Source organism: Protopterus annectens, chromosome 6.part1, assembly GCF_019279795.1.
Source record: "Protopterus annectens isolate FY-2018-M chromosome 6.part1, PAN1.0, whole genome shotgun sequence".
In the NCBI taxonomy this organism is placed as follows: Eukaryota; Metazoa; Chordata; order Ceratodontiformes; family Protopteridae; genus Protopterus; species Protopterus annectens.
The window spans coordinates 197,301,135-197,327,346 of NC_056738.1; the positions used below are offsets into that span (position 1 = coordinate 197,301,135).

General features: G+C 44.8%; 1 protein-coding gene across 1 annotated transcript in view; it reads right to left on the reverse strand.

The window, feature by feature from the left end:
- Positions 1-26,212, reverse strand: part of LOC122805472 (adenylosuccinate synthetase isozyme 2-like) — a 613,428-nt gene that overhangs the window by 497,379 nt on the left and 89,837 nt on the right. The window contains exon 4 of the mRNA XM_044075655.1: positions 6,639-6,689. Coding sequence (XP_043931590.1) covers positions 6,639-6,689 — 51 coding nt within the window. The remainder of the gene's footprint in view (positions 1-6,638; positions 6,690-26,212) is intronic.

Below are 26,212 nucleotides of genomic sequence, written 5' to 3' on the forward strand. Positions count from 1 at the left end.
CCGAGCGGAGAAACCTCCTGTCCATTAGGATGTGGTAGTCTGCGTCCTACGCTGAGATCTATCGAGCACATCCAGTGGCCTTCTCCCAGAAGGGGAGAATAGATTGTAGAGTGACCATTCGGATTTTCTTTGGGGACTGCCAGATTCAAGAGAGAGAGGTCTAGGATTGGTCTTAGTTCTTTTGGCACTAAAAGAATCTGGAGTAGAACCCTGATCCGATCTGGTCTGGGGAACGGGCTGGATGGCTCTTTTCTCTAGCAGATGGCCAGGGAGGGACTTCATCTTTGGAAGGTAAAGGAAAGGAATGCGATATCCCCTGGATATGATTTGGAGAACCCAGCGGTCCGATGTTATGGACTCCCATGCCGCTAGGTGCCCAACGTCCCGACTGCCTCCAGAGTAGAGCAGTCAGAAAGGTTCCCTGGACCCGAAGTTTCTGGCCCTCTGCCTCTAGGGCGGCGTCCCCTGTCCTCCTCTGCCACGGAAGGACTGGTTGTCCGGAGCAGGCTGGGACTGCTGCGACTTCGAACCACATCTTCTTCTGACCCTTGGTTCCTAGAATAGGGCCTCTTTGCCAAACAGAGCAGAACCATCAAAGGGGTTAAGCAAACGCGCCTTGAAGGGGCAAAAGAAATGCAGTGGCGGAGCCAGACTGACCTAAGAGTGGCCATTTTGGTGGAGTGCAGAACTCTGTCCTCCTAACTGAACATCCGCTCCATCATCGAGACTCTCTTGCTCGGTGGGTGGACTGAGGGACTCTCCTGAGCCAGTTCCCTCTTTGTGGCCGCCATCAACATGGCATCTACAGGAGGCCCTTTACCCACCGGGTCCTGTCGGGGCTTACTCCAATGGGTCCTGTCGGGCGGGCTAAGGATCCTATCAGGTCTTTTGGGAATTGGCTCCCCGGTGTCGTCCACCAGGGGGTGGGCAGGGGGACACCAAGAGGTAGACGCCCCCGCTGAATGCCTCCCAAGAACACGGACTCGTCCGGTGGATGTCTCCGGAGACATCCCTTCCTCCAAGTCCGTGTCTTCAGTGAGAGGGGGCTGTCAGAGGAGTCCTCGAAACAGCAATTTGCTCCATGGGAGCAACGTCCCAGGGCCGGATGGTGGAAGCCTGGCCCAGTGCAGAGGGAGCGGGGGACGGGCCCGGCAAGTGCCGGGTCCGGAGACCCTCAACAGAGCCTCCACCCCCGGCCGGGCTGCTGCTCGGCTCCAGTTGCCCCGATAGCGGGTCGGAGAACCATCTGCATCTGGGCCTGGATGAACCTTCTCATCATCCGGTCCAGATCAGCATCCCATGGGTAGATCTCGGCGAGGCTACCGAGGTAGGCCTGGAATGCCTCCTCAGGACCCGTGAGAAGCACACAGGGGACCGGAGCGAGAAGGAGGAGACGAACCCGACAGAAGAGAAGGGGAGAAGCTGCGGGCTGGCGGGCCAACACAGGTCCCGCCGCCCCGCCAGGTGCCTCTCCCCCCTCCCTTAGATGCATCCCTCTCTCTCCTGTTTGAGTCCCAGGAGCAGGAGGGGTGCCACAGGGGAACAACTGCAGCCACAGGAGTAAAGACCCGCCAAGACCAGCTTGAACCCTGCACAAATGGAACAACCAGATGTGAGGTGTTCAACCCCAAGACACCTAACACACGAGTGTGTGGCTATCACGTGGTGAGAGCTTATGGCCACTGAAAATATAGACTTAGGCTGTTCAGCCATAATCTATAACTAACCTAAAGTTACAGAAAAGTAACTTAAACAATAAAAGAAAGCACACAGGCCTCACACACACTCTAATGCACACAGCGAGGAGGGAATAAAATTACTACTGAAACTTAAATTAAACTAAAACAGTCAATATTAACGGAAACCTACTACTTTCACACAAAAATTGTTAAAGAAACAAAAATTCTCTGATTTTACACAAGAAAATAGTCTACTTAGCTGAGAGCTATGTATCCACATCCAGTTACCAAACAAGATCTGAGGTCATGAGGGTAGAGCAGGGCATTATGGGTGAGGAGGAGCTGAGAGCTTGGATCCATAGCTGGAAAACTATGCGGTTGGATCCATAACCCACAGGTTGCAGACAAATGAATATCCTACTTCAGATCCTATGATTACCAAAAAGGTGCTTAGAATAGAGAGGTCCAGGATAGGACGCTAAGAGCTGTCTTTTCTGGGTACCAGGAAAAGTCTTGAGTAAAAACCTTGTCCCCTCTCCTCTGCTGGAAAGGTTGAATAGCCCTGATACTTAGAAGAGAGAGAGCTTGCTGTTGGGTTTCTGCCCACTGATTTGGGGGTAGGTCTGGCCAACCGTTTGGGGTTGGTTAGGTGTGCAAGTGTCATCTGTATCCTTGGAAAACTATATTTAAAACCAATTTGTCCTAGGTAATCAGTTCCCAGTTTCTGCATGCAGGGCGATCTTTCCCCCTTAAGGGAGCAGGCAGCTGAACAGGGCTTGGAAGGTTTAAGGTTAAGTCATTGTGACATTTTTCCACAGAGGGGTGTCTTACTACTTCCAGCTTTGGAAGTGGGAGCCCCCCCACTGCTTAGGCCTGTGAGTACCTGGAGACTGTAGCCTAAGTGGTCTGCTGTTCCTGGGTTTGGACTGAGAAGGCCTGGAAGAGACAGGAAAGGACCAATTCTTAGAAGGCAAATGCCTACTAAATCTGGGAGGCTGTACTTGCAGGAAATCTTTAACAGTTTGCATAGATTTAGCTTTTTCCTCCATCTTTTTAAGGACAACTTCTGCTTTGTTGCCAAACAGGCTATCTTGGTTTAAGAGAACATCCAGTAATTTAACTTTAACATGATCTGGCAAATTTTGCTCCTTAAGCCAAGCATACCTTCTAAGTACAGACCCAGTGACAGCAGCCCTGCAAGATGCTTAGAGTCAAAACCACATAGCAAAGTAGGTTTACCAACTTGTTCAGCAGAATGCATTAAATCCTGTAATTCTTTATTTTCAGCACAGTCTGGAATCAACATCATTTTCTGTTTAAGTAGTCCCATAATATGCTGCTGATACTTTAACATATGAAACTGGTAGTTTAAGGCCCTAATGGCCAAAGTAGCAGAAGTGTATGCCTTCTTACCCCATCTGTCCAAGGCCCTGGAATCTCTATCAGAGGGGGTAGGGTTTTTGGTAGTAGTAGCCTTAATGCCTTTAGGTCCTTGGGAAATGGCCTCTGGGTCCGCAGTAGGATTCTTGAAGAGGAACTTGTCAGAGTCAGGTACTCTAATACCAGTCAGGCTTCCTGGGAGCTGGAGGTAAAGTGTCTGGGGCCAGGCTGGATTCCAAGAAGGCATCATCTACAATATCCAGGATAGGAGGGATAGCTAAAGGCCTGTGTTGAGGGAAGAGTAAGAATTCCCTAAGCCTCTTTTTGGAGTCAGAGTAATCCTGGCTTTCCCAATGGAAATGCTCCCCAAGAGTGTGTGCAAGGTTTCACCAAAAGAAAAATCTTCTGGAGGGGAAGCAGAGGGAATGGAATCCTCTGCATCAGAATCCTCATAGGTAGATAAGGGCAAATCCTGGTAATCAAGAAAGAGAAATTTCAAAATTCCGATCAGAAGAAATCGGAAAGAAAATCAGTTCTAGAAATCAGTTCTAGGTCTCAGACTGTGAAGGCTGACTTCCCCTAATTAAAGTAATAAGGTCTTCAGACATTCTTATTTGTTTTTTAGGCATATGGGCCTATCCATGCATTTGGACGTCAGTTTTCTAGGCGTGGGTCGAGTTTTAGGCCTTGAAGAAGAAGATGGCATCTGTTTGAAATTAAAGTTAGCAGGCCTGAATACACCTTCAGAAGCTGGTGCCTGCACAGCGGCTCCGGACCCATCCAAGGTAGAAGCATCCACAGGTTCCATAGTCGAAGCATCTCACGGCACACCAGACTCCGAATGGGTCTCAGTAGAGGCCTGCGAATCTGAAGTAGCAGGTATAAAGGGCTGGGAAAGCGCCTCACTGAGTACTGGTGAACTGGCAACTAGCTTAACTAAAGCGCAGTCGGCAGCTTTGGATCTATGCGGTCTGTCTTTATCTTTACGTTTTTTCAGAATGTCGGTAGTTGGATGGCTTTCTGGATAGTTAAACAGAGTACCAAAATAATTTCCTGCAAAAAAAAACAGACAATGAATAGTCCGGGGGTTGAACAAGGCACAAAACCGACTGCGAGGGACGTTGTGGTCTGGGCCTAAGCAAGGAATGCACTACGAATGAAAATCTTTGAGATATCTGCTATCCACAGGTAATACAATTGTTAACTTTTACGGACATCGGTTAAGAGCAAGAAAAAGGATCCCCAATGGGGTACTTAGCTTTTTTGAAGACTTCGGTTCTGAAACTCGAAAACGAAAATTTCAGGAGTCGGCCCTCTGGCACTTGCGAACTGCTTCGGGCACCGCGTGGCAAGAAAGACTGATGTAATGGCATCAGCTGCATGTTTTATACCCCTGACGACCTAACGTCATGAAGAAGAGACAGCATCCGATGCAGGAATCCACGACTGATATTCAGGCCGGCTGAGGGCTACCTGCAGGCAGATAGCCCAAATGTAATTACCGCAACAGTGAAACATGAACATCAATTGTTTTTTTCCCCTATCCTTCTCTGCATTTACACCTGCCAACAACTAAACTTCCACTAATCAAACTAAAGTCCATTCATTCCCTAGTGGTAACAGCTACCACCAGATCCACCATTGAGAGCACATCTCACAGAACAGTCATTCAGGTAGCCATGAATTGCTTCCTTGTAGTCAGCCAGGGCAAAGAAGACAAACAAGTTATTAACTTAACACAGCCAGTGAGTGGAGGAACATATAAACCACATCACCATAGGAGCCCGCAATGCATTTGCCACTGCAAGTGCACAATTCTGTACACTTGCATGTTAAAGACTACCCAAACACACAGAGTACTGGTCTACCTCCTTCCTCCTATTGGCTGCTTCAACTTGACAGCGCTGAGAGGATGGACATGCCTGCCCTGGAGGGGGTAAAAAGTCAAGTGCCTGAGCCTTTAGTCAAACTCTGGTCACTACAGCCACAGTCAAGGCTTCATCTCTCTACGCTACCATGCTGGATGGCTTTACAACAGTTGCACTTTGAATTACAATTCACTAAACCTAGAAGCAAATAGCTTAGATGTATGAAGTAGCAGAACAGTTCATTTGTTTTACTCAATGACAGAAAAAAAAAAGAAGTTTGCAGATTCCACCCCATACTACATGCATGAATTCATGTTCCAAAACAGACTCAATGCAGTGCAGCATGTTGTGGAAGGTGGATGTACTACACTCCTAAACTGCAGTCCTTCAGATCTTAAGCAAAAACCATCTCTGTCTCCACTGATTGTAGTTCAGATGCACGAAAATATCCCATGGCACTTGGTGGTGGTGAGGGGGGGGGGGTAGTTGGGGACTTTCTCCAGGATCCCACAATATGTCTATCAGTATGCATATGATTCTCTCTCTCCCTGAAATACAAACCACAGTCATAAGATTACACTGGTAAAGTAGTAAGGAAGCATCAACAACATGAACATTACCCATTTTTTGCCAGGAATCATCATATCAAAAATGAAAAAAATAAATAAACAACAAGGTCTTAGGTGCCTCAGGCTTCTCTCTTATGACAAATGACAATAAGTATGAGTAACATCATGCATCTGGTAATCAGCGCAGGAAAGGCAGGCTACGAGCTGCTAAACTGCTTCCTTTGATCTAAGGGTCGATTCCAACAGCCTCCATTTGCCCACTGTGCAACTCAGCAAGTAACCAACGATACAGTGCACCCAGACAGAGTCTGACAAAGGTACATGTGTATTGGTGCTGTATACCAGTTAAAAAAAAAAAAAACAAACAAAAAAAATAAATAAATAGAAAACCACACACAAATACAGTCCATGCCCAAACTTGATAAAGCTACTACACTACATCTTGCTACTTAGGTTTCTGTTATAAGTTCAGAAGTAAATGACAAAAATAATGAAATGCAACGCACAAAAAAGTAAACTGGAATGAACTGTACTAGCAGTTAAATTTTAGTGAATGATTTTTTTTTTTTTTGGGGGGGGGGGGGGGGTTCTTTTATGCTCACTAGTGGAATATCCAAAGATGTGGTGAACAGTAGAAAAGGCAAGACAGTAATATGCCATTCTGATAGCACTGGGATACTTTTTTCTCTCTGTCTACCAAAAATCCCATACCATGCCCAGCATGAAATGACATCCGTATAAAATTTTGGCTAGGTCTGCCAACGCATTCCTAAACTTACTGCACTGGAAGTAGACCTCTTGGCTGCCATGGGGATGCTTTTCTGAACCAAATATACCCCCAACCACAAGACAGGCGAGTCAAACTACTGCTGCTCCATACAGACTGACATTTGACTCAAATTTTTGGCAGATACGATACCTGCTTACTTACATAAAATGTGCTTGTACATCAGTGTATATTAGCAGTAGATTAAACAAAAATATGAAGCTTAATCAAGTTTCCCTAAAGCAAAATGTATTCAGACAGTTTAAGGACTTTACAAACATCAGAAGGAGCAGAAACGGGGAACTCTGGTATCTGGGTATATCAGTGATAAAAAGCAGCTTGTTTATAGTCATGTTACCTGCATTTCTATACTTACCAATATGAGCTCTGTCAGAGATCACTGTCCTAGACTCCCATCCCTCTAAACCTGAAAATTTAAACAATACATGTATAAATTAAACAGAATAACCATTAAGCTAGAAACAATCCAATTAACCTTATGACAATTGCATATGTGAAAGTTCTATCCTCTAAGAAATTATCAAAAAAGAACAAGCAGTGATATGATGTGCCTGTCTAGAGAACAGAAAACAGTCCAGTCTCTATTTAGCCAATGTACACTTTCTATACTAAAAATTAGTCACATGGAAGCAAAGGGTGTATGTTCTGTCCAACAGTTAAATGAAACTGAGTGGTTACTGCTAGTCAAGTTAAAGTGCCAGGTAGTCACACTAACATACCTTCTAAATTACTAGCTGGAAAACTAGTGTGCAGTTTATCTGTGAGGTGTGGCCTAAGCTACAGGTTTTTCACACTAGCATTTTAAGATTTCTTTTTATTGACCATTGGAAAAAATATGTACTTCCCTTTTTAGTTACACATGCATATTTAAGCACTGTAGTAGTTATCATTAACTTAACTCCTGATGAAGGGCTCATGCCAGTTTGAATAACTGCAAAACCTATGTTGGTCCTATAAAAAGGTATTATACCACACCTGTGTTCCAGTGTCTGTGTTTAATGCTAGTAGTAGTGATTTGCACAGGACCACAGAATTTCAAGTGGGAGATGAAAAAAATTCAAACTGAAGTCTTCATCTTCGCATTAAAGCCCAATACCTCAAGTATACCATGCTGATGTACAAGTTTCATAAAATTAAATGACCGATGAAACAAGCAAACTGGACAAAATGAACTATCAAAAGTGAAATACAAGTGTGATCTTTGTACCAATTATTGAACACTGGACTGAATACAAGTTAGCAAAGATCATTTTGTAATTACCCATCCTTATCTGTCAGTAACGAGGAACCAATGCCTCTCAATTACAACTAAAAATACAGGAAAGATGAGCACATCACTGTAACTCACAATATAAAACAAAATGAAAAAAAAAAACAGCAATTTTATGCAAAATCTAAAGTTTAGCTAATTGCAAAATAAAACCACTGTCACCACCTTCCCTTTTTTGTCCTTTTGCCTGAAAAGGAGTATAGAAATATTCTACGTCTGTAAAAATGCATGCTTTACTCAATTTATCATTAAACATTTTACTTTATTAATGCCTAAAAAACTGACCCCCCCCCCCCACACACACACACATTTGCTTCTACGTAACTATTCAGTGGTTGTCGCACCTCATTAACTTGTGGGTTGGAGATTTAAAAGCTAGGATTGTCCAACAGGCAGCCCATGGGCCACAGTCTGGCCCACCAAAGCACTGCATTCTGCCCATGGTATGCCCTGCAGCAAAACAAAGCAAGCCCAAATACGGTTTTAAAATTAATATTCAAATTCAGTCCATAACACAGCAACCATGTCCTTGTCACTTTAAAAGAATTCACGACTTCCTGGTAAGTCGCACATCAGTACATGTGCATGTTCATTCTGGATGTTTCCATGAGTTGTACATCCGGAGGCCTTCTCATTCTAATGAGGTATTTGCAGTATACTTACTCGTTCTGGTTGGAAAATATATTTGTGCAGGTATGCATGGTGGTGTGCGTCTTGCACATCTCCACTCTCCTCGATTTTGCTTCACATATTTTTAGACTGTTCTGTTCATCATGAAATTTGGGGTGTCCTGGCAAATTGCAATCACTAAAGAGGACAGTCATTTTAGTTTCAGACTTCATATCCTTCAGAAAATTCATTCTGATGCAAAAAATTCATTCTGATGCAAAACATAACGGCAATACTGTACATCTGTCCCTGATTTTGGAGACATTGTTCCACATTGCGTCTCCCCCCCGACTCTTGTGCCAAGACGTTGACAGCCAAGACGTTGACAGCTGTGAATAAAGTACCTCTCAACTGTGCCTGAACATCCCCAATTTTGTCTCTGGTTTAGTTTGTTCATGATGAAACTTTGTTTTGTAGGAAATCATTAAGGGTTGAAGTCACTAAATGACAGACATTCAAGTTTTACTTCATGTCATTCAAAAAATGCACGCTAATGCTAAACTCTTATTTTAGCAACTTTCTAAGCATGTTCAAACAATACAACTGCTGTTTTTTGCTCATTACTCTGAATTGAAGTACTATTTAAAACAAACTCAAAATGTATTATGTAACCATTCCTTGATTAGGATTAAAAATAAAATAAGGACATCTCAATTGTATAGAAGTAACTCTCACATGCGGGCAGAACTGACCCACACAGTCGTTTAACTTACATTTTCAATGCAGGCTGAAAAACTGAATATCACTACAATAAAAACACCATCAAACACTGACAACTAGCAGGAACTGAACAACTTGTAATGCAGGTTTGATTATACTGTATAAAACAATATACATAAAGTAAAATGTTTATAAATGTGGATTTATTAATATGTTTTGGATTACTTTTATATAAATGCAAGTTTGCCTTGGTCAGAAACGATAAAGGTGAAAAAACATACTCCTGCCAAAAATAAAAACTGAAAATCGCAGAATGACACTTTCTACTGCCCAACAACCTCCAATCAATTGGCTATGCACAATTAAACACAACACACTGAGATTTGTATATACCGCGGTGGTACGGCGGTAGCGTTGTTACCTCACAGCAAGAGGTTCTCCTGTTCAATTCTCAGCTGGGTTTGGGAGTGCCTTCTGTGTGGAGTCTGCAGGCCCTCCCCGCGGTTGGGTAGCATTTGAAAGATGTGTGCGTAAATGGGCGTGCCTTCTTTGAAGGTTGGGCATCGAGCTGGCACCTCGGCATTTCATAAAAATCTACCGAGGACTGGTGTTCCGCTGTGGTGACCCCCTACCGGGAAAAGCCGAAAGACAAACAACAACACTGAGACATGTATATTCCAACTCAAAATTTTTACAGACGTGGAAATGACCAATCTCGGTAGGATTCTGTTTGTGCTATGTATAGGAGCCTTAATCCCAGACCGCCTTGTTCTACTGAAGAATCATCTCATCCCAATTGACACTTGCAGTCTTCCCCTCCTGGATTAAATCCATCAGCTCTTTATTAATTGCTATCCACAACTTCTCCTCTGGTTGATAAAAATATGCCTGACCTGCATATAAAACTAAAGGGACAAACATTTTAGCTACTTGTACCTTGCTATACATAAAACAAAGCTTCCAGTTTCTCAGTTTATCATCTGTTTACTTTTCCCAAATATCCTTAGCTGCTACACTAGAATATTTTTTTAACCCATACTCCTAAGTACTTCATTTCATCATATCCCCATAAATACATACATTGCTGAACCTATTCATGTGTATGTACATAATTTACAGCTATTGCCTTTGTTGTAGCTTCATTAAAATTTTGTATGCCAAAAGATCTGAAATGGTCTCAAAAAATGTTCCAAAGCACTGCGATGTTCTTTCCTGGTTCTGTCAGATAAAAAAAAAAAAATCTGTAAATTGAGTCAACTTTTCATGACTACCACTCCAATTATATCCTTGAATTTCTTAGTCCCTTATTTTCACACATAGGAAGGAAACTGGCCTGAAAGCTTTGTATATTATAACAAAAATAGTTTGCTATTTACTATTACCTGCCTACCGTTTCTGATAACTGGACTTTACCTTACTCCCTTATTTTGTCAATGGTTCTAAATATAATGCAAACAACAAGGGGAAAGACAACACCCTTGCCCGGATCCTCTACTCTGATTTTTCTGTTTGAGCAAACTACCCACTAACTCTTGCCACTGATCCTTCACATATTCTACTAACCAACCTTCCAAATGTACCAGGGAATGCAAATGCTTCCATTACCCTGCTCAAACTCCCAGCTTACTCTGTCAAATGCTTCCTCTGCATAAAGACCTACCAACAACAGTGGAAGGTTCTTACAATTTGCTTCCCTCTGGATAAAGTACAGTTGTGTACACTTGCCATAAATGTAGACGTCACAGTGTATTCACTGTTGCAGTCATCACATCAGTTGGCCCAAATACCAGAGTCTTAGTATTTCTGCATCGGATGCTGTCGCTTCTTTCATGACGTCAGGGGGTATAAAAAAGGCAGCCAACATGATTACATCAGTTTTTCTTCCCCAAATAGGGAGCAGGTATATGGTGAGGACCACCACCAGTAAAACGTAAATACCAATGCCATTAGGAATGGCCATAGAGAGGAGAGGTAGAAAGACAGAGAAAAAACAGGGGACTGGAGGAAGAGAAACCAGGACTGCAACAGTGAATAGACTTGGAACATCCACATTTATGTTAAGTGTACACAACTATACTATGTTCTTTGTGTTTCACTGTTGCGTCATCACACTTGGGTCGATTCCCAAAGCTGAGGAAGGGTGGAGGCAGTCAAGAAGTGTTAGGGCTAGCTTGTAGGCCTTGCCGTGTACAGAAAGTACAGTTGTGTACACTTAGCATAAATGTAGACGTTTGAGAGTATTCACTGTTGCAGTCAACACATTTGGGTTATTTGCCTGCAGGTAGCCCTCAGCCGGCCTGAATACCAGAGTCTTCAGATTTCTGCGTCACATGCTGTCACTTCTTCCTTGACGTCAGGGGTATAAAACATGCAGCAGACACCATTAGATCAGTTTTTCTTGCTCCAGATGTCAGGCGCCCCCACAATAGGAAGCAATTAAATGGTATGGTAAACCCCCAAAAAAAGCAAATACACAAGAAAAAGTAAATATACCATCAAGGAGAGGTAGAGCCAAGAGAAGTCAGGGGGCTGGAGGGAGGGTAACCAGGACTGCAACAGTGAATACACCAACATCTACATTTGGTAAGTGTACACAACTGTACTATGTTCTTCAGGTTTCACTGTTGCAGTCAACACATTTGGGCCGATTCCCAAAACTAAGAAAGGGAGGAGGAAGTTAGAGAGCATTAGGGCAAGCTATTAATCCCTCCAAGACTGCAGTGGCAAATCCAGCTCTGGATTTAGAAAAGATAGGAAAGTGGTAATGCTTGGTGAAGGTATGTACAAGAGCTCCATGTAACAGCTTCTAGGATGTCCCTGATAGGGATCCCTCTGAGAAATGCCGCAGAGGTAGATGCAGCCCTGGTGGAATGTGATCTTATCCCCTGTTGGGTAGGTTTTACATGGTGCTTGTAGCAGAAATGAATGCAAATGGGCTATCCATTTGGAAATGGTTTGCTTGGAAATGGCCTTCCCCTCTTCCCCTGCAGCAAAGCTAACTAACAGCTGTTCAGATTTTCTGATAGATTCTATTTGGACAGGACTAAAGCCAAGATGTCTGTGCGCGTCCAGAGAGTGCAGTGTTCGTTCCCCTTTGCTTTGTGGATTAGGGAAAAAAGTAGGCAAATGGACTGATTTAGGGCCAGAGTAGACACCACCTTGGGCATAAAGGAAGGATTAGTCCTGAGGGAAAGCCTGTCCGCATGGAAGATAATGAAGGGTTCCACTGCCATGAGGGCCTATAATTCAGACACTCTTCTTGCTGAAGTGATGGCTAGAAGGAAGGCTGTTTTCCAAGAAAGGAATTTCAACTCTGCTGTAGCACCTGGTTCAAAAGGGGGGAAGAGTGAGCTTTTCCAATACAAAATTAAAGTCCCAGGCTAGAGTGGGAGATCTGCTGGGGGTCTTAAATTTTTGGCCCCTCTAAGGGATTGCTTTAGCAAGGGGTGAGAGAAGAGGGGTGACTCAGTATTACAATGTGCTGAAATGGCACAGGCATGAATTTTAATTGACGAGAAGGATAGGCCCTTGTGGAGCATTTCTGTTAAGTACTGTACAATATGAGATATGCTGGGCACCGTAGTACCCATCCCCCGAGCCTGGCTCCAGGAAAGTACAGTTTTGTACCTACCATAAATGTAGATGTTCGAAGATCCACATTGCTGCAGTCCTTACACTTGGGTAGTCCGCTGTCCTCGGTCGGCCCGAATATCAAAGTATAAGGCTGACGTCGGTCAAGGCGCATTTGACTGACATCAGGACGTCAGGGTACAAATGCGCATGACCGACGTCATATCCTCAGTCTTTTCTTGCCCCAGATGTCAGAAGACCCTAAAAATAAAGGTCAAAACCAAAAAAGACAGCAAACAACCAACCAACCACCCTTGCACTAATTATATGTACAATATATACAATATACACAATATTTACAACCCAACCCACACAACCACCTCTAACTGCAGAGGGGAAGGAGGGAGGGTAAATTGGACTGCAGCAATGTGGATCTTCGAACATCTACATTTATGGTAGGTACAAAACTGTACTATGTTCTTCATCTCACATTGCTGCAGTCCTTACACTTGGGTAGAATCCCAAAGCAGAGGTAAGGGAGGATGGCCAAACTACAAGGAAGCAGGAGCTGCCAAAATGCCCTGCAAAACAGCAGTGGCAAAACCAGCCCTGGATTTAGAGTAAAGTGGCAGGTGATAATGCCTAGAGAAAGTATGCACTGAACTCCAAGTAGCTGCCTCCAAAATATCCCTGGTTGCCACTCCCCTCAAAAAGGCTGTCGAAGTGGCAGTAGCCCTAGTGGAATGAGGCCTAATCCCAGCTGGAATCTCCTTGCCATGATGGGAATAACAGAAAGCAATGCAAAACCCAATCCACTTAGAAATAGTTTGTTTTGACACAGGCTTGCCCTGAGAACTCAAAGCAAAAGAAACAAACAACTGCTGAGACTGCCTGAACCCTTTAGTTCTGTCCAAATAATATCGCAATTGCCTGTGTACATCTAAAGTGTGCAAAATCTTTTCCCCTTTATTTTGGGGATTTGCATAAAAAGTAGGCAAATGAATAGTTTGGTTTAAAGCCACACTAGAAACCACCTTAGGCATAAAGGAAGGATCAGTACGCAAAGATACCCTATCCTTATGGAAAATCAAGAAAGGCTCAACCGCCATAAGGGCCTGTAATTCAGAAACCCTTCTTGCAGAGGTAATGGCCAACAAAAGGCAGTCTTCCATGATAAATATTTCAACTCAGAAGTAGCTGCAGGCTCAAAAGGTTGTAGAGTAAGTTTCTCCAACACAAAATTGAGATCCCAAGCAGGAGTAGGAGCTCTACGTGGGGGTCTTATATTATTTGCCCCTCTAAGAAATTGCTTGAACAAAGGATGAGAAAACAATGGAGGGTCACATTCATAGTGAGCTGAAATTGCTGCAGCATGAACCTTAATAGAAGAGAAGGACAAACCTTTGTCCAGTAACTCAGTAAGATATTGAAGAGCCACACTTAAATTAGGCTCACTCCAAAATAAAAATCTCTTCCATTTATCTGCGTACACCTTCCTTGTACTAGGCCTTCTAGCTTCCAAAATCACATACAAAACTTGTTGTGGAAGTTGAGACCCTCTATGATTCAAAACAGAATATGCCAGGCTGTTAGGTGAAGAGAGTGAAGTTTGACATTGAGCAAATGGCTGTCCTCCTGTGACAACAGGTGTGGAATCGAAGGCAAAGGCCATGGAGGCTTCCGTACCAGACTTCTCAGTAATGGGTACCAGTGCTGTAGAGGCCAATCTGGAGCTATTAAAATCATCCTTGGCTTGTCCTGTCTGACCTTTAGAAGTACCTTTGAGAGGAGAGGCAGAGGTGGAAAGGCATACACATGAAGATTGCTCCAATTGAAAGAAAGAGCATCCACTTTCCAAGCTGTGGGATGAAACCTTTTTGTGCAAAACTTTGGCAGCTGATGGTTTAGTGGAGAAGCGAACAGATCTATGTCTGGAGTTCCCCATGACACTGTCAATTTCTGAAATACATGAGGATCCAATTTCCACTCGTGGGGATCCATAATTCGTCTACTCAACACATCTGCTAAAGAGTTCTGTGCTCCTGGCAGAAACCTTGCCTGAAGATTGAGCTGCAAACTGAGAGCAGTCTCCCACAAAATCATTGCTTGCCTGAAATAGAGGATAAGAATGTGTTCCCCCTTGCTTGTTGATGTACCACATGACAGTTGTGTTGTCTGTTAGAATCAACACCTGCCCTGGAAGAAGTAAATCCTTGAAAGCTATTAATGCAAACTGGACTGCTAACATCTCCTTCAGGTTGATATGTAGATGTTGTAGTCTGGCAGGCCACTTGTCTTGTATCCACTTTCCATTTAGATGAGCTCCCCAAGCTTTGTCTGAGGCATCTGTCGTTAAAATCTGACTCGCCTCTGGCACAGAGAGTCCCTTGTTTAGGTGACATTCCTGAGCCCACCACAAAAATTCCTTTTGAATGCAAGGTATTATTTGAATGACAGTGTCCAGATCCTGGCAGTGCTGTGTCCATACATTTTTGAGATACCATTGTAGCTTCCTCATATGCAGTTTGGCATTGGGAAGCACCAGAATACAAGATGCCATAAACCCCAAGGCTTGAAGGACTGTCCTTGCAGTCAGCCCGGACTGATGAGATAGTTGATGGAAGTAAAGGGAAAGACTCTTTTGTTTGTCCGGGGTTAAAAAGGCCATCTGGGATGCTGTATTCAGTCTTACACCCAGAAAGCACATGTCCTGAGAGGGTACTAGACTGGACTTTATTTCGTTCACAGAATACCCCAGGCATCTTAGCACTGCTATCACATATTCCAAATGATGAAGAAGCTCTTCCCTTCCTTGAGCCAGAATCAGGCAGTCGTCCAAATAAGGATAGATCTGTATTCCTTTTAGCCTGAAGAAAGCTATCACTGGAGCCAGAACTTTCGTGAACACTCTGGGCGCAGTAGATAAGCCAAAGGGCAATGCAGAGAACTGATAGTGAGAAGTCCCAGCTCGAAAACGCAGATACTTCCTGCAACTTAGTCTGATAGGAACATGAAGGTAAGCCTCCTTGAGATCCAAAGTTACCATCCAATGATCTTTGCCCAGCAGAGGTAAAAGCTGTTGTAACGTCAACATTTTGAACTTGGGAATGTCCAGATAAGTGTTGAGGATAGATAAATCCAAAATTGGTCTCCACGTGTTCCCCTTCTTTGGTACTAGGAACAGGCGAGAATAAAATCCTAGGCCCACTTCTGGCATAGGGACCGGCTGTATGGCCCCTAGTTGAAGTAACAGAGAAATTTGCTTGTGAGCCTCTATTCTTTGTTGAGGTGGAATGTCTGGCATGCCTCTGAAAGGAGGCAAGGTATGGAAATAAAACCTGTAACCTTGGTGTATGATATCCAATACCCATCTGTCTTGGGTAAGTAAACTCCAATTTTCTTTGAAAAGTGCCAACCTTCCTCCCAAAGGTGCTGCCAGATGAGAAGGCTCTGGCAGCTGAAAAGGTAGGTCATTGGGTCTGTTTACGAAAGGACTGACCCCTGCCCTCACCTGAAGACTGTGCAGGTGAACTCCCTGTTCTAGGCCTGAAAGAGCCCTGAGCTCTGCCCCTACCATGTCTAGATCTACCCCTAGACTGGGAATCATAAGAAGGATACGTCCACCCTTTAGCAGGCCAATTTCTACTAAACTTTGGAGGCTGAACCTGCAAAAAATCTTTAACAGTCTGCATAGACTTAGCCTTGTCTTCCATTTTCTTTAAAACTGCCTCAACAGGAGAACCAAACAACACATCAGATTGTAAAGGAGCATCTAAAATCCTTGTTTTAACATGGTCAGATAAATTTTGATCCCTCAGCCAGGCGTGCCTGCGAAGAACTGACCCAGTGGCAGCCACCCTAGACGAGGCCTGTACAGCATCAAAACCACATTGCAAAGAATGCTTACCCACCTGTTCAGAAACATGTACTAAATCTTGTAACTCTTTACAATCAATACCTTCCGCCAGAGCATCAACCTTAGACTTCAACTGTGAAAGGAGATAGTTTTGGAATTTTAACATGTGAAACTGGCAATTCAAAGCCCTCATAGCTAGAGTGGAAGAAGTATAAACTTTCTTTCCCCATCTATCCAAGGCCCTGGCTTCTTTATCTGCAGGAACCGGATTCTTGACAACAGAAGCCTTAACACCTTTAGGCCCCTGGCTAACAGTTTCTGGGTCTGCCCTAGGACTCTTAAAAAGATACTTATGAACTTCAGGCACCCTGTAATACCTATCCGGTTTAACAGGAGCAGGAGGCAAAGAATCAGGATTAAGAGAAGCCTCTGTAAAACATCTTCCACTACATCCAAAACAGGAGGTATAGCCAAAGGCCTATGCTGGGGTAAAAACAAAAATTCCCTAAGCCTTTTCCTGGAATCAGAGAAGTCCTGACCTTCCCACTTAAAATGCTCCCTCATGGAATGAAGAGTTTCTGAAAAGGAAAAATCCTCAGGAGGAGAAGCAGAAGGAGTAGAATCATCCACATCAGAATCAGAATAAGGAGAGTACTCCTGCAAGTCTTCAGCCGAAGACTCCGAAACATCCGAAGCCTGCTCAAAACTCCCTAGCTCAGGCTCCACCCTAGGCCTCTTATCAGGAGGAGGCAAAGAACCCCTAATCAGAGTAATTAAATCTTCTGCCATTTTAAGCATATGCTTCTTGGGCACAGTTCCAGAAGAACTAGGGGTGACACCAACTGAAGCTAAACCTGGCCTGCCTCTAGGAGAAGCCTTGGAAACAGAAGGAGAAGGCCTAACAACCCTAGGCAGGGAGGGGAGTATAGTAACCTGAGAAGCCCCATCAGCCTGACCTGCCTCCTGAGAGGCCACATCCTGCAACAACAAGGTCTCTCCCTGGGATCCCAAAGAAACCTCCGGTGGAACCACCGGCTCCACCGACACCTCTAAAGAACCGGCGTCCGGAACGGACGGTTCTTCTAACCTAGGCTTCACTGCTTTGTCCTTGCGCTTCTTTGAAGAAGCGGGCGTCGGAGCATCCGACGGCTTTTTATAATTGCACCGCTTCCCAAAGACTAACCTGGCACAATCTAGTCTTCTCTTTATAGTGCGCTTATTAAATCTAGCACAAGAGCGACACCCAACAACGTCGTGCTCAGGCCCTAAACAAGGAATACACAAAGTATGATAGTCTCTATGCGGTATCTGTTTCCCACAAGAAATACAATTATTCACTTTTTCTGACATCCGGTAAACCACTGAGACAAGAAAAAACTAAAATATTCCCCAACGGGGTACTTAGCCAACTTTGACTCGGTCTGAAACTCCGAAAACGAAAAATTTCAGAACGCCAACCGGCACTTGCAATACTGCTTCTGCATCGGACCATGCGGCAAAAAAGACTGAGGATATGACGTCGGTCATGCGCATTTGTACCCTGACGTCCTGATGTCAGTCAAATGCGCCTTGACCGACGTCAGCCTTATACTTTGATATTCGGGCCGACCGAGGACAGCGGACTACCCAAGTGTAAGGACTGCAGCAATGTGAGATGAAGAACATCAGTATCTTTTCCACTTTTCAGCATAGAATTTTCTAGTACTACGCCTCCTTGCCTCCCGAATGACATCCATTACCTGCTTACTGAGGGATGCCAGGGGAGACCTCAAGGAATTAGCCAGGCTGCAAGGTTCAGGGTTTGAAGCTGAGGGTGCAGAATCTGGCCAGCCTGCTGGGACAGCAGGGAAGGGATCTGAGGCAGGTGCCATGGTTGTAGCAGTATCATACTGCGCAAGAGGGGGTACCAGTGCTGGCATGGCCAGTCTGGTGCAATCAGTATTGTTCCCGGCTTGTCCGGTTTGATCTTTAGTAGAACCTTCGAGAGGAGAGGCAGCGTGGGAAAGGCATAAACCGAGAGTCTTTGCCAGGTAAAGGACAGGGCATCCACTTTCCAAGCTTTACTGTGTGGTGTTCTTGTGCAGAATTTGTTCAACTGGTAGTTCTGAGGGGAGGCAAACAGGTCTACCTCTGGAGTCCCCATTTGTTCAAGAAGTTGAATATTTTGGTTTCTAGTTTCCATTCATGTGGGTCCATAAGATTTCTGCTTAAGTCGTCTGCCAGTGACTTTAGTTTGCCTGGCAGGAATTATGCTTGTAGGTGTACTTGGTAGCTCAAGGCTGTGTCCCACAGAGCCATGGCTAGTCTGCAGAGCAGGTACGAGTGGGTTCCCCCCTGCTAATGTACCACATAATTATGGTGCTGTCTGTCTTTACCAATAGTTGTCCTGGAAGGATACAGTCTTTGAAGGTTGTCAAAGCATTCTGTACAGCTAACATTTCTTTTTGATTGATATGCAGGTGCATCTGTCTCGGGTTCCATTTGCCCTGAATGCACTGCTCTGCCATGCGAGCCCCCCCATGCATAGTCTGATGCGTCTGTTAGGGTTTGGGCGGCAGGGGGCAGAGTGAAAGAGTCCCTTGTTGTGGTAGCAGGCCTCTGCCCACCAGGGGAACTCTGTCTTTATACAAGGAATGACATAAATCATTCTTTCCAGGTCCTGAGAATGCTGACACCATAGGCATTTTAGATACCAGTGGAGTTTCCTCATATGCAGTCTTGCATATGAAATTAGTAGAATGCAAGAGGCCATGAACCCCAGAGCTTGCAGTACTTTCCTTGCAGATAGCTGGGGTTTTGTGGCCAATAGTTTGAAGTAGGTTGTCAAATAGACTTGTTTCTCCGGAGTGAGGAATGCCATCTGGGAAGTTGTGTTCAAGCTTGCTCCAAGGAATACAATCTGTTGGCAGGGTACTAGGTGAGATTTATTTTCGTTGATGGTGTAGTCCAGTGAGGTTAGAAGTTTCTTTACAAATGCCAGGTGTTGTAATAGCAAGTCCTGGCTTTCTGCCCGAATCTGACGACTGTCAGAGTATGGGTAAATTTGAATATTTCTCTGCCTGCAAAATGAAATGGCTGGAGATAGACACTTTGTGAACACCCTGCACGCAATAGATAAGCCAAAGGGAAGTGCAGAGAATTGAAAGTGCATGGTGCCCGCCCTGAAACGTAGGTATTGTCGGCAGGATCCTCTTATTGGGATGTGCAGGTAAGCTTCCTTTAAGTCTAGGGTTGCCAGCCAGGTATCCTTGGCTAGCATAGGAAGAAGCTGCTGAAGAGTTAGCATTTTGAATTTTGAAACCAGAGAGGGTGTGACAGAGAGACAGAGAGACAGAGAGACAGAGAGACAGAGAGACAGAGAGACAGAGAGACAGAGACAGAGAGACAGAGAGACAGAGAGACAGAGAGACAGAGACAGAGAGACAGAGAGACAGAGAGACAGAGAGACAGAGAGACAGAGAGACAGAGACAGAGAGACAGAGACAGAGAGACAGAGAGACAGAGAGACAGAGAGACAGAGTTCCCCAAGTCTCTTTTTGGGCTCAGAGTAATCCTGGCTTTCCCAGTGAATATGCTCCTTAAGAGAGTGTGCAAGGTTTCACCAAAAGAAAAATCTTCTGAAGGGGAAGCAGAGGAAATGGAATCCTCCGCATCAGAATCCTCATAAGTAGAGAAGGGCAAATCCTGGTTAAATCAGAAGGAGCAGAAATATCAGATTCCTGATCAGAAGAATCAGAAAGAAAATCAGTTCTAGGTCTCAGAGGGGGAAAGGCTGGCTTCCCCTAATTAGAGTAACAAGGTCTTCAGCTATTCTAAGCATTTGTTTTTTTTTTTTAGGCATATGGGCCCAAGCCTGCGGTTTGGTCGTCATTTTTCTAGGCGTAGTGCGAGTTTTTGGCCTGGATGAAAACGATCGCGTCAGTTTAATATGAATGTCTGTAGGCCTGAATACACCCTCAGAAGCCGGCGCACACACAGCGGTTCCAGACCCATCCAAGGTACAGACATCTGCATGTTCCATAGTCGAAGAAGCATCTCGTGGCATACCGGACTCCGAATGGGTTGCAGTAGAGGCCTGCGAAATCAGAAGCACCAGGGGCTGTGAAAGTGCTTCACTGAGTACCGGCGGACTGGCGACTAGCTTAATGGATGTATCATCAGCAGTTTTAGACCTATGCGGTCTGTCTCTGTCTTTATCCCTATGTTTTTTCGGAAGATCGGTAGTCGGATGGCTTGATGAAGCCATTTCAGAGTACACAGAACGAGTACGAAAATAATTAGCTGAAAAAATAGCTAGACGAAAAATTTGGGCGATGAACAAGGCACAACTTTTACGGACATCGGTTAGAGCAAGAAAAAGGATCCCCAATGGGGTACTTAGCTTTTTTGAAGACTTCAGTTCTGAAACTCTAAAACGAAAAATTCAGGAGTCGGCCGACCGGCACTTGTGAACTGCTTCTGCTTCGGGCACCACACAGCAAGAAAGACTGATGTAATGGCATTGGCTGCATGTTTTATACCCCCAACGACCTGACGTCAAGGAAGAAGCAACAGCATCCGACGCAGAAATCCAAAGACTCCGGTATTCAGGCCGGCTGAGGGCTACCTGCAGGCAGATGACCCAAAATGTTATGACTGCAACAGTGAAACAAAGAAAATCTCCAGGGACTCCCCTGAGGAATGCTGTAGAGGTGGAAATAGCCCTACAGGAATGTGATCTGATCCCCTGTGGGGTAGGTTTTCCATGGTGCTTGTAGCAGAAATGGATGCAGTGTGCTATCCACTTGGAAATGGTTTGTTTTGAAATGGCCTTACTCTCTCTATCCCTGTAGCAAAGCTGACTAGCAGCTGGTCAGATTTTCTGAAAGGCTTAGTCCCGTCAAGGTAGAACCTGAGCAGTCTGTGCACATCCAAGGAGTGCATGATCCTTTCCCCTTTATTCTGAGGATTAGGTAAGAAGGCTGGCAAATGGATAGATTGGTTTAGAGCCACACTGGACACCACACCTTAGGCATAAAGGATGGGTTGGTCCTCAGGGACACTGTCAGCATGAAAGATAATGAAGGGTTCCACAGCCATCAGTGCCTGTAACCCAGACACTCTTCTTGCTGATGTTAGTGCTAAAAGCAAGGCTGATTAACAAGAGAGGAATTTTAACTCTGCTGAGGCAGCAGGTTCAAAAGGGGGAAGCGTGAGCAGGGGTGGGTGCTCTCCTAGGTGGCCTTAAGTTGTTAGCTCCTCTCAGGAACCATTTGATGAGAGGGTGAGAAAACAGAGGTAGCTCAGTATTATGAGCTGAGATGGTAGAGGCATGAATCTTAATGGAGTAGAAGGATAGGCCTCTGTGGAGTAACTCTGCTAGGTAAATCCAGGATTAGAGGTAAGGAGGGCGCTGCTGGGTCCTTCCCTTGAGATGGATTCCAAAAACAGTATCTTTTTCACTTTTCAGCATAGGATTTTCTAGTACTAGGCCTTGTGGCTTCAAGAATAACTTCCAGCACTTGTTTGCCAAGGGTTGCTGATGGGGTATTCAAGGCATAAGCCAGGCTGCAAGGTTTTGGGTTTGTAGTTGTGGATGCAAAATCTGTCCCTGCTGCTGAGACAGCAGGTTAGGAGTCTGGTGAAGGTACCAGGGTGGCACTGTCAGGCTGCATAAGAGTGGGTACCAGTGCTGGCGTGGCCGGTCTGGGGCAATAAGAATTGCCCTTAGCCTGTCCTGTTTTAAATTTGAGAAGTACTCTTGAGAGAAGGGGCAGAGGGGGGAAGGCATAAATTGATAGGTTTTCCCATTGAAAGGATGGGGCATCCACCTTCCAGGCCTTGCTGTGAGGGTTCCTGGTGCAGTACTTGCTCAACTGGTGGTTGTCAGGGGAGGCAAAGAGGTCCACCTCCAGTGTCCCCACCTCTGGATCAGAAGGTTGAAGGTACTGGGCTCCAATTTCCACTCGTGTGGATCTAGGAGATTTCTGCTTAAGTCGTCTGCCAATGAATTTTGTTTGCCTGGCAGGAATTGAGCTTCTAGATGTACTTGGTTGCCCAAGGCTGTGTTCCACAGGGCCATGGCTAACCTTCAGAGTGGGTAAGAATGGGTACCCCCCTGCTTGTTTAAGTACCACATAAATGTGGTGGTGTCTGTTTTTATAAGCAGTTGTCCTGGAAAGATTAGATATTTGAAGGCTGTCAGAGCATTCTGTACAACTAGCATCTCTTTTCAATTGATGTGCAGGCGAATCTGGGCTGGGCTCCAGTGGCACTGAATGCATATGCCTGCCATGTGAGCTCCCCATGCATGGTCTGATGAATCTGTTGCCAGGGTTTGGGCAACGAGGAGTTTGCCTGAAAGGTAGTCCCTTGTTGTGGTTGCATGCTTCTGTCCACCAAAGGAACTCTGCCCCTAGACAAGGTATGATAGGAATGAGTGTTTCCAGGTCCTGAGAATGTTTACACCAAATATACCTTTTTTTTTAAGTACCATTGATGTTTCCTCATATGCAGTCTTGCATATGGAATTAGCAGAATACATGAGGCTAAGAATCCTAGGGCTTGCAATGTTTTTCTTGCAGAAAGCAGGGTTCTGGTAGCTATTTGTTTGAAGTAGTTTGTCAGACATGCCTGTTTTTCTAAAGTGAGAAATGTCATCTGGGAAGTTGTGTCCATGCTTGCTCCCAGGAATACAATCTTTTGACTGGGTACCAGTTATGATTTCTTTTTGTTGATGGTGTAACCCAATGAAGTGAGAAGGCTTTTTACAAAAGCCAGGTGCTGAAGTAGCAAGTCCTGACTGTCCGCCTGAATCAGGCAGTCTTCCAAGTATGGGAAGATTTGGATATTTCTCTGCCTGCAGTATGCAATGGCTTGAGCCAGGCACTTTGCGAAAACTCTCGGCACAGTAGATAAGCCAAAGGGAAGTGCAGAGAACTGATGGTGCATACAGCCTGCCCTGAAACGTAGACATTTCCTGCAGGACTCCATTATGGGTATGTGCAGATAAGCTTCTTTTAAGTCTAGAGTGACTAACCAGGCATCCTTGACTAGCATAGGGAGAAGCTGTTGCAGGGTAAGCATAATGAATTTTGGGATCATCAGAAAGGTGTTGTTAACAGAAAGATCCAGGATTGGGCGCCAGGAAAAGTCTGGAGTAGAAACCCTGATCCCTTTGTTCTAATGGAACAGGTTGAATAGCTCTGATATTGAGCAGGGAAAGTACTTGCTTTTGAGCCTCTGCCCACTGGTTTGGAGGAAGGTCTGGAAACCCTCTTGGGGTTGGCAGTGAATGGAAGTAGAATTTGTACCCTGGGATACAATGTTTAGGACCCATCGGTCCTGAGTAATGGACATACAGTCTTTTGCATGAATGGCAAATGTTCCTCCTAGGAGCACAAGTAAAGTACAGTTTTGTACCTACCATAAATGCCGATGTTAGAGTGTTCACACTGCTGCAGTCATTACACTTGGGTTATCCTGCAGTCAGGTGGTCCCGCAGTCTGCCAGAGTTCCAAAGTCTTGGTCCGGCGTCTGCTGCTGTCGCCTCTTCCCTGACGTCAGTGCGCCAAGGGTATACAAGATACATCTGACGCCATTTTCTTCAGTTTTTCCTGCCCCAGATGTCAGGTGTCCCCAAGTAGGTAGGCAATACATATTGCTACAAAAAAATATACATATGAAATAAAAACAATACCTTCAGATACAAGCAAATACACCACAAAGGTTGTATAGGATAGAAAGGCATAGATAAGTCCAGCTAGTTCAGAGGGGATGGAGGGAGGGTAACCTGGACTGCAGCAGTGTGAACACTCGAACATCTACATTTACGGTAGGTACAAAACTGTACTATGTTCATCGTGTTACACTGCTGCAGTCATTACACTTGGGTAGAATACCAAAGCTAAGATTGGGTGGCTGGTCTATAAAGAGTTAGGATTGGCTATGAGCCCCTGCAGAACTGCAGTGGCAAATCCTGCTCTGGATTTAGAGAAGAGTAGAGTAAAGAGGCAAGTGGTAATGCTTGGTGAAGGTATGCACTGAACTCCAAGTTGTAGCCTCCAAAATTTCCTTGGCAGGTACTCCTCTGAGGAAGGCTGCTGAAGTGGCTGCTGCCCTGGTGGAATGTGGTCTAATGTTATTAGGGACTGATTTTCCATGCTGTGTGTAGCAGTAACAAATACAGTGTCCTATCCATTTGGATATAGTCTGCTTTGTGATAGCCTTGCCCTGTGATCCTGCAGCATATGCTACAAACAGTTGCTCAGTTTTCCTGAAAGCTTTTGTTTTGTCCAAGTAGAAGCATAGCTGCCTGTGTATGTCCAAACAGTGCAGAAGTTTCTCCCCTTTATTCTGGGGGTTTGGTTAAAAAGTTGGCAAATGGATGGTTTGGTTAAGAGCCACACTACATACCACCTTTGGCATAAAGGTAAGGTTTGTCCTTAAAGAAACCCTGTCCTGATGAAAAATTATAAAAGGTTCCACTGCCATTAATGCCTGTAGCTCTGAGACTCTTCGTGCTGAAGTTACTGCCAGAAGCAGAGCAGTTTTCCATGATAAAAATTTTAGATCGGCTGTATTGGCTGGCTCAAAAGGTGGCAGGGTCAGTTTTTCCAAAATGAAATTGAGGTCCTAAGTTGGTGATGGTGCTCTCTGGGGCGGTCTTATGTTTTTAGCCCCTCTGAGGTACTGCTTTAGCAAGGGATGAGAGAATAAAGGAGGATCCGTGTTGTAATGTGCTGAAATGGCAGAGGCATGGATCTTAATTAATAGCATCTCGGTTAAGTATTGCAAAATCTGAGGAATGTTTGGGAAAAGAGGGTCAAGGCTTTGAGCCCGATTCCAGGCGCAGAATCTCTTCCATTTTTCTGAGTAAGCTTACCTGGTGCTAGGCCTCCTGGCCTCCAAAATGACATTGATAACAGCTTTAGAGAGAGGTGTTGCCCGTTTGACTAATGAATCTGCCATGCAGCCAGGTTTAGGGTTTTGAGCTGACTGTGCAGGATCTGATTGTTTTGTTGAGTCAGAAGGTGTGGAATTTGAGGCAAAATCCATGGTGGGCCTTGAGCTAAGTTCTTTAAGATTGGGTACCAGTGCTGGCGTGGCCAGTCTGGAGCAATCACGATCATCTGTGGTTTTTCTTGTCTGGCTTTTAGGAGTTCCTTTGAAAGGAGAGGCAGTGGTGGGAAGGCATAAACTTTTAGGCTTTTCCAGCTGAACGAGAGCGCATCCACTTTCCATGCTTGCGTGTGACAAGTCCTTGTGCAGAATTTTTGTAGTTGGCAATTAAGTGGGGAGGCAAAAAAAATCTATGTCTTGGCATCCCCATTTTTGCGTTACCATGCTGAAGATTTGTGGATTCAAGTTCCATTCGTGAGGGTCCATGATATTTCTGCTTAGATAGTCCCAGAATTGTTTTCTTTCCTCGCAGGAATTGTGCTTGCAGATGAACTTGATACGTTACAGCTGTGTTCCACAAAGTCATGACTTGCCTGCATAGGGGATAAGAATGAGTGCCCCCTTGCTTGTTTATGTACCACATTGCTGTGGTGTTGTCTGTCTTTAATAATAATTGCCCTGGATGCAGAAGGTCCCTGAAAGCTGTTAGGGCATTTTGAACAGCCATTTTGAACAGCCAACATCTCTTTTTGATTGATGTGAAGATGCATCTGGTCTGTGGTCCACTTGCCCTGAATGCATTTTCCTGCCATGTGTGCTCCCCAGGCGTAATCCGAAGCATCTGTTACAGTCTGCCTGCCTGTGGGTAGGGTAAAAGGCTCACCCTTGTTTAGGTAACATGCCTGTGCCCACCATCAAAACTCCTGTTGTAGGCAGGGAATCATTGGTACTACTGCTTCTAAACTGAGAGTGTGTTGAGTCCAAACACTTTTTAGGTACCACTGTAATTTCCTCATATGCAGTC